Source organism: Anticarsia gemmatalis, chromosome W (assembly GCF_050436995.1).
Source record: "Anticarsia gemmatalis isolate Benzon Research Colony breed Stoneville strain chromosome W, ilAntGemm2 primary, whole genome shotgun sequence".
In the NCBI taxonomy this organism is placed as follows: Eukaryota; Metazoa; Arthropoda; class Insecta; order Lepidoptera; family Erebidae; genus Anticarsia; species Anticarsia gemmatalis.
Window position 1 is genome coordinate 1,043,445 of NC_134775.1, and position 7,984 is coordinate 1,051,428.

Genomic DNA, 7,984 nt, shown 5'->3' on the forward strand with positions numbered 1-7,984 from the left:
GGGTGCTCCTTCTACCCGGAGTCGTTGGTCGAGGAGTTCGTCCCGTACCGCAATGGGACCCCCGGCGCCCATCTTTGACCCGGACGAGGGGCTTGAGCGCCCAACATTGGACGCGCCGCATCGGCTCGATGCCGAACAACTAAGGGCGCAGGCTGGCGTGAGTGCAGCGGCCATTTTTGAGGTCGTGCGCACATCAAAGAACCTAAAGGGGGGTTATATGAGGACCCTCAATATGGCGGCGACGGGTCTACTCGACATCGTAGAGGCCCTGGCGGACAGAACGATGTCGGACGAGGTGCGCCGCATTCAGGTGGAGTTCGCTCGCCTCCGCCGGGAGAATGAGGCGCTGAAAGCTGAGCGCAAATCCCTGCTGGTGGAGCTGGAACAGGCGAGCACTACAACCGCCACGAGGGCAACTTGCCCACCGCCTGCCCCAGCAGTCTCGAGTGCTATGCCTCAGATGGGAGAGCTGCTGGAGGAGTTCAGGCGCTCAATTATAGCCTCGGTGGGGACCATGATTAATGCCCGCTTCGAGGGCATCGAGGAGCGCCTCCTCCCGGAGACGAGAATTCGCCCGCCTCTAAGGGCGGACAGGGCCCCGGTGGTGCCAGTTGGCACCCCGGCGCCGGTGCCGGCGCCAGTCTCTGCTCCGGCTCCTGTTGCAGCGGAGTCCACTCCCGCTGCGAAAAAGTCGGGGAAAAACAAGGGGAATAAAAAGGGAGTGAGTCATCCCCCGGTCCCCGAACTACCGGCGGTTCCTCCGACTCCGGAGGCGATGGACACCACTCCTGTAGCGGGTCCCTCGAACCAAACGACCACCTGGACGGAGGTGGTAAAGAAGGGAAAGGGGAAGGGGAAAAAGTCCCCCCCCTCCACGGCGGCACAAAAACCGGCCTCCCAGGCGGCCAAGAAGACCCAGCGGGCCAAGCCTAAGCTGACTGCCCCGAAGACGGCCGCGGTACTAGTCACCCTGAACACGGAGGCTGCCGCTAAGGGAGTGACGTACGCCCAGCTCATGGAGCGGGCAGAGGAGGCGGTGAACCCGGCGGACCTGGGCATAGAGTCCGTCCACTTTCGCCGATCCGCCACAGGGGCCCGGATCATAGAGATCCCAGGCTCCCAAAGCCAGGACAAGGCCAATGCCCTGGCCGATAAATTGAAGACTGCCCTCGACGGGGTTGCCGAGGTAGCGGTCCCCGTCAAATGCGCCGATCTACGGGTGCTGGGGTTAGGGGATACGGCAACCGTTGAAAAGGTGGCCATCGCTGTGTCTCGTGTCGGGGGGTGTCTGGTGGACCAGGTCAAGGTCCACCCAATTACCGCGGGCCCCGATGGAATGGGCTCGTGCATAGTCGAGTGTCCGGTGGCGGCCACCAAGACTATCTCGAAGGCGGGCAAATTAATGGTCGGATGGACCTCCGCAACGGTCCGACTACTAGAGCAGCGGCCTCTCCGCTGCTACAGATGCTTAGGCGTTGGCCATACAAGGCCGACATGTCCCTCTCCCGTCGACCGCAGCAAAATATGTTTCCGATGCGGCGAGGAGGGCCATAAAACCGCGGCCTGCAAATCCGCAACCATGCGGTGCAGCGTCTGCGCTGCGGCCGGAAAGCCGGCCGGACATTTAATGGGGGGGAGGCTTTGTGCTCCCCCCACGGTAAAAGGAAGGTCGGGCGTGGGGGCGTGGAGAGCTCCCACCGCCCCGACTCGTCCAGTGAGGGCAGAAAGGGAGGCTAGCATGTCGGAATAATAATGGATTGTAGTCGACATGCTAGCTTCCTACAGGCGAATCTCAACCACTGTGCGAGGGCACAAGATCTTTTCCTCCAATCCCTCGCGCAGTGGCAGGTGCATGTGGCGGTGGCTTGCGAGCCGTATTTCGTACCCCCCCATTCTAACTGGGCCGGGGACCTCGACGGTTCGGTGGCGGTGGTGGTCCGGATGGATGCTGGCCCGCCTCTTATTGTCGTCGAAAGGGGGCCAGGCTATGTCGTGGTCAGCTGGCGGGAGTACACTATTGTTGGGGTGTACTTCTCCCCCAACCGCTCCCTGGCGGAGTTCGAGACGTTTTTGGACTCTGTCAGGGCGGCAGTATCTCGCAGGTCGCCGGGGTCTGTCTTAGTCCTCGGTGACTTCAACGCAAAGTCCCGGGCGTGGGGCTGCCCCGTCACGGACGGGAGGGGGGAGGCGGTCCAAGTATGGGGACTCCTCTCCGGGCTGTCCCTGCTCAACTTGGGGACAGTCCACACCTGCGTGCGTCACAACGGGGGGTCTATTGTGGACCTCTCCTTTGCCACTCCTGCAGTCGCGCGCAGGGTAGTCGGATGGAGGGTGGAGGAGGATGTCGAGACCCTATCTGACCACCTGTACATCAGGTTTGAGGTCTCCCCTCCCTCGGGAGGTGCGTTGAGTGGGCAACGGCCCGTCAGCACCTTCCCCAGGTGGAACTTAGGCCGGCTCGACAAGGAGCTGGCGGAGGAGGCGGCCATCGTCCACCGATGGTTCGCCCCCAGGACGGAGGAGGGAGCTGACACGGAGGTGTTGGCCGGCCGGATGCACACCATCCTCACCGAGGTATGTGATTCGGCCATGCCGAGGGCGCGACGTCGACCACCACGCAAGTCCGTTTACTGGTGGACCCCGGAAATAGCCGAGCTAAGACAATTGGCCAACGGAGCCCGAAGAGCGCACGCCCGATGTCGGACACGCAACCGACGAGCTCCGGACCGGGAGGGAGCCGAAGCCGAACTGGCGGAATTGCGGGAGCAATACCGAGCTGCCAAGCGCGCCCTGCAACTGGCCATAAGCCAAGCCAAATCGGCCGCCTTTGAGGAGATCCTGGCGGACCTAGACAGAGACCCGTGGGGGCGTCCCTACCGAGCGGCTCGGAAGAAGTTACGGAACCTTGGCGCCCCGTTAACGGAGACCCTACAGCCGGATCTTCTCGGCAGGGTGGTGGGCGAACTGTTCCCCGATTCGCCGGGACACACGCCTCCGGTGATGGCTCCTCCTACTCCGGAGCCTGCAGAGGAAGAGGCTCCCCCCTCAATTTCAGAGGGAGAGATGGAGCTGGCCCTGGACCGACTTCGTGGCCGGAAAACGGCTCCGGGACCTGACGGCGTGCCGGGAAGAGTGTTGGCACTCGCCCTCAAGCACTTGGGAGAGCAGCTTCGGGGACTCTTCAACTCATGCATCAGCAGAGGAGAGTTCCCGAAACAGTGGAAAGTCGGACGTCTGTGCCTGCTCAAAAAAAAAAAAAAAAAAAAAGGTTCCCCCTCCCCCCCCGAGGGATCTCCACCTTGCCGTGGTGGGGGGGCTCAGTAGCCGCAACCGAGTGGTGTTGGTACACTCGTTTGCGGTGAAGCTAAGAGAGATCCAGACGTTTGGCCGTTCCCTGAAGCGGGGTGCCACCGCGGGTGTATCCGGGGGACCAAAGCGGCCGCCGGTCGGGAGTAGGTTTCCGGCCGGTAGTGAGGGGCCAGTCGCGGAGGAAGAGGTGTAGTCTGTGTTTCGTTGCAGTGCACCCTGTCCTCCGCGACTGGGCGGGGCCACACCGCGTGATGTGGCAACTGGTGGGCTGCCATGGGGAGCCGGGGGTCGTCGCGGTCGGACCCGGCTCTTAACTCATGGTGGCGCGTGGAGGGAACCGCCGCGCCTGGGAGTAGGCAGACGGCCGCTCCCGGGTAAGGTGGTCGGAGGAGGGCCGGTCGCGGAGGAAGAGGTGTAGCCTGTGTTTCGTTGCAGTGCACCCTGTCCTCCGCGACCGGGCGGGGCCGCACCGCGAGACGCGGCGTGGTGGGGCTGCTGCGGGTATCCGGGGGTCGGCTGAGACCTGGTGGTACCGAGGCGGCTAGAGGGCAAAAGCTGCCGAGGGAAGCCGGAGATTGGCTGAGCCCCTGTGTGACCGTGGCGGTCGTTGGACGGAGCCGCTGCGCCTGGGAGTAGGCAGACGGCCGCTCCCGGGTAAAGTGGCTAGAGGAGGGCCGGTCGCGGAGGAAGAGGTGTAGCCTGTGTATCGTTGCAGTGCACCCTATCCTCCGCGACCGGGCGGGGTCGCACCGCGAGATGCGGCAGGTGGTCCGCCGGGTCTGGGAGAAGCCTGAAAAGGCCGCTTTCGGGCTCGGTGGTCGAGCGGAGGTTGCGGCGGCTCGCACACCTTTCCGCCGCCGGGGGCCGGGACATACTGTGCATCTGCGCGCAGTCTGTCCCGACCGCCGAAGGCCCCCTTGGCCGGCGAACTCGGGGGAGTTTTCCGGCCGTTGCACGAGGGGGCATGTGGGGGGACGGCATCCGTGTGTTGGGGTGTCGTCCCACACTGAGGACGGAGTCCCTTTGGGACAGCCGCGTCGGGGTCGCGGTTGCGTACCTTCGGGTGATCCCGCGGCCTCGGCACTAAGCGGAGGAGGAACAACACCTCGGTGGTTTAGTGGGTAGGCCTTGCCCTTCTGGCTCGGAGAGCCCCACATACCCCAGCGCTCCCCCGGGCGTTGGGGATGCAATTTCATGCATTAACCGAGTTAAAAAAAAAAAAGATTAGGTTCCCCCTCGGCCTCCTGGAGGGCGGTGGCCACCTTCTGCGAGTCAGTCATGTCGCAGAAGGAGGCCGCGGAGCGGGATCGTGAGGCGTCTTCCTCCGACCCGCGCCGCCAACGGAGACGGGGTGTGCGAAGAAGGAGGTATGCGCACCTCCTCCCCCCGCCGTAGAAGTAGTTGTGGGGCCGCCTGGTCCGGGAGAGGGCAGTCTGCCACCTCCGGGCTCGGTGGCCGGTGCGGATGATACCGGAGGCCGGGACATACTGCGCATCTGCGCGCAGTCTGTCCCGGCCTCCGAAGGCCCTCTTCGGCCGGCGAACTCGGGGGAGTTTTCTGGCCATTGCACGAGGGGGCATGTGGAGGGACGGCACCAGTGTGTTGCGGTGTCGTCCCACACTGTGGACGGGTCCAATAATGGACAGCCGCGTCGGGGCTGCGGTTGCGTGCTTTAAGCGATCCCGCAGCCTCGACATTATGCGGAGGAGGAAGCAACACCTCGGTGGTTTAGTGGGTAGGCCTAGCCCTACAGCCCTAAAGGTCGTTTCATGTGGGGTTCCACAGGGGTCGGTTTTAGGCCCTCTCCTGTGGAACATAGGGTACAATTATGTACTACGCGGTGCGCTCCCGCCGGGCGTCGGCATATTCTGCTATGCCGACGACACGTTGGTAACAGCCCGGGGGAAGACGCACCGCGACGCGGAAGTGCTGGCCACAGCTGGGGTCGCACAAGTCGTCGCTCGCATCCGGCGGCTGGGTCTGGAGGTGGCACTAGAAAAGTCGGAGGCCCTATTTTTCCATGGGCCCCGACGCCGCCCTCCACCAGGATCCAGCATAATAGTAGGCGGAGTCACCATCGACATCGCACCGTCGATGAAGTATCTCGGATTGACTCTCGACGGCCGATGGGACTTCACAGCCCATTTCAGTCGGCTGGCCCCCAAACTCGTAGGTGCAGCGGGCGCACTATCTCGCCTACTGCCGAACCTCGGGGGGCCAAACAACACCTGCCGACGGCTGTACGCCGGGATCGTGCGGTCAATGGCCCTTTATGGCTCTCCCATTTGGGCCAATGCCCTGTCGGCCAAGAACATCGCCGCGCTGCGACGTCCGCAGCGCGTGATGGCCGTCAGGGCCGTGAGAGGCTACCGCACGATCTCCTTCGAAGTGGCGTGCCTACTGGCCGGAACGCCGCCGTGGGACTTGGACGCGGGGGCCCTCGCGTCACTCTATACATGGCGCGAGGAGGCCCGAGGCGGAGGCTCACTGCCAGCGCCTCAAGAAATCGAGGCGCGGAGAGCAGAGCTCCGCCAAGATGTCCTGGCGGCGTGGAAGCGACGATTGGAAGACCCCAGCGCCGGCCTCGTCACTATCGAGGCCGTGCGGCCGGCGGTCACGGAGTGGCTGGAGAGAGGGCACGGCGCGCTCACTTATCGGCTGACACAGGTCTTGACCGGACATGGCTGTTTCGGCAAGTACCTGTGTCGCATAGGCCGTGAGCAGACGCCCAGGTGCCATCATTGTGGAGACTGCCCCGATACGGCGCTGCATACGCTGGCACACTGCCAGGCGTGGTCGTCGCAGCGCCGTCAATTGACCGGGGTGGTCGGGAGCGACCTCTCGCTCTCGGCTGTGGTTCTGTCCATGGTCGGGAGCGAGGCAGCGTGGTCGGCCGTCGCCTCATTCTGTGAAGAGGTCATTTCCCTCAAAGAGGCGGCGGAACGGGAGCGAGAAATCAACGCTCCCCTCCCTTCCCGCGCAAGACGCACTGGGCGTCGTAGGCGCCGGGACGATCTCCGGCCCCCGTGACGCGGACCTGTGGGCGGCGGAGGCGGAACGCTCCGTCGCCTGGACAGGGAACAGGTCCGAGAGGTGGGGAGTGCGCTGTGTGTTCCTGGCGCACCCCCGTGAAGTGGAGAGTTAGGGGGGGGCAACCATCATGCCCGCCCCCACTCGAAGTAGGGCCCGCATCCAAAGCGGGCCGTCACCGGCTGGGACGCGGAGTATCCGATTGGAGGTACCGCGTCCTGGCCACGTTATGGTGACCGTTGAAGGAACACCGTCAGGTTTTTAGTCGGTATGCCCAAGTTAGCCGGAACGCCTTGCCGGCGGGAGAGCCCGACAGACCCCCGCTTTCCTCCCTGGGGCGGGACATGCAGTAATGCATTTTCCTGACGCAAAAAAAAAAAAAAAAAAAAAAAAGGTTAGGTTAGGTTAGGTTTCCTTTGAAGTGGCGTGCCTACTGGCCGGAACGCCGCCGTGGGACTTGGACGCGGGGGCCCTCGCGTCACTCTATACATGGCGCGAGGAGGCCCGAGGCGGAGGCTCACTGCCAGCGCCTCAAGAAATCGAGGCGCGGAGAGCAGAGCTCCGCCAAGATGTCCTGGCGGCGTGGAAGCGACGATTGGAAGACCCCAGCGCCGGCCTCGTAACTATCGAGGCCGTGCGGCCGGCGGTCACGGAGTGGCTGGAGAGAGGGCACGGCGCGCTCACATATCGGCTGACACAGGTCTTGACCGGACATGGTTGTTTCGGCAAGTACCTGTGTCGCATAGGCCGCGAGCAGACGCCCAGGTGCCATCATTGTGGTGACTGCCCCGATACGGCGCTGCATACGCTGGCACACTGCCAGGCGTGGTCGTCGCAGCGCCGTCAATTGACCGGGGTGGTCGGGAGCGACCTCTCGCTCTCGGCTGTGGTTCTGTCCATGGTCGGGAGCGAGGCAGCGTGGTCGGCCGTCGCCTCATTCTGTGAAGAGGTCATTTCCCTCAAAGAGGCGGCGGAACGGGAGCGAGAAATCAACGCTCCCCTCCCTTCCCGCGCAAGACGCACTGGGCGTCGTAGGCGCCGGGATGATCTCCGGCCCCCGTGACGCGGACCTGTGGGCGGCGGAGGCGGAACGCTCCGTCGCCTGGACAGGGAACAGGTCCGAGAGGTGGGGAGTGCGCTGTGTGTTCCTGGCGCACCCCCGTGAAGTGGAGAGCTAGGGGGGGGCAACCATCATGCCCGCCCCCGCTCGAAGTAGGGCCCGCATCCAAAGCGGGCCGTCACCGGCTGGGACGCGGAGTATCCGATTGGAGGTACCGCGTCCTGGCCACGTTATGGTGACTGTAGAAGGAACACCGTCAGGTTTTTAGTCGGTATGCCCAAGTCAGCCGGAACGCCTTGCCGGCGGGAGAGCCCGACAGACCCCCGCTTTCCTCCCTGGGGCGGGACATGCAGTAATGCATTTTCCTGACGCAAAAAAAAAAAAAAAAAAAAAAAAAAAAAAAAAAAAAAAAAAAAAAAAAAAAAGGTTAGGTTAGGTTAGGTTCCCCCCTCGTGGGTCTGCACCTTGTCGTGGTGAGGGGGCTCAGTAGCATTAGCGAAGCCAAGACAGACCCGAAGGGACCGTTTCGTTCTGAGGCCTTCAGGCTCAGAACCAGGTCCCTTCACACCGTGTGGTGGTGCGCGA

General features: G+C 63.5%; 1 protein-coding gene across 1 annotated transcript; it reads left to right on the plus strand.

Annotated features, from left to right (window-relative positions):
* The first annotated feature begins 232 nt into the window (after nt 1-232).
* LOC142985769 (uncharacterized) lies at nt 233-3,945 on the plus strand. The gene is made up of 3 exons (XM_076134016.1): nt 233-486; nt 1,776-2,799; nt 3,745-3,945. Exons 1-3 carry the CDS (start codon nt 233-235, stop codon nt 3,943-3,945), a joined length of 1,479 nt encoding a protein of 492 aa, XP_075990131.1.
* Nucleotides 3,946-7,984: the final 4,039 nt, after the last annotated feature.

Bases quoted from the DNA above. Each gene is read 5' to 3' on its own strand.
- LOC142985769 (XM_076134016.1), top strand. From the start codon at position 233: ATGGCGGCGACGGGTCTACTCGACATCGTAGAGGCCCTGGCGGACAGA. The intron at 487-1,775 runs GCGCTCAATTAT...TCGACATGCTAG, and splicing joins GAGCTGCTGGAGGAGTTCAG to CTTCCTACAGGCGAATCTCA. The intron at 2,800-3,744 runs GCCATAAGCCAA...GTTTCGTTGCAG, and splicing joins CCAAGCGCGCCCTGCAACTG to TGCACCCTGTCCTCCGCGAC.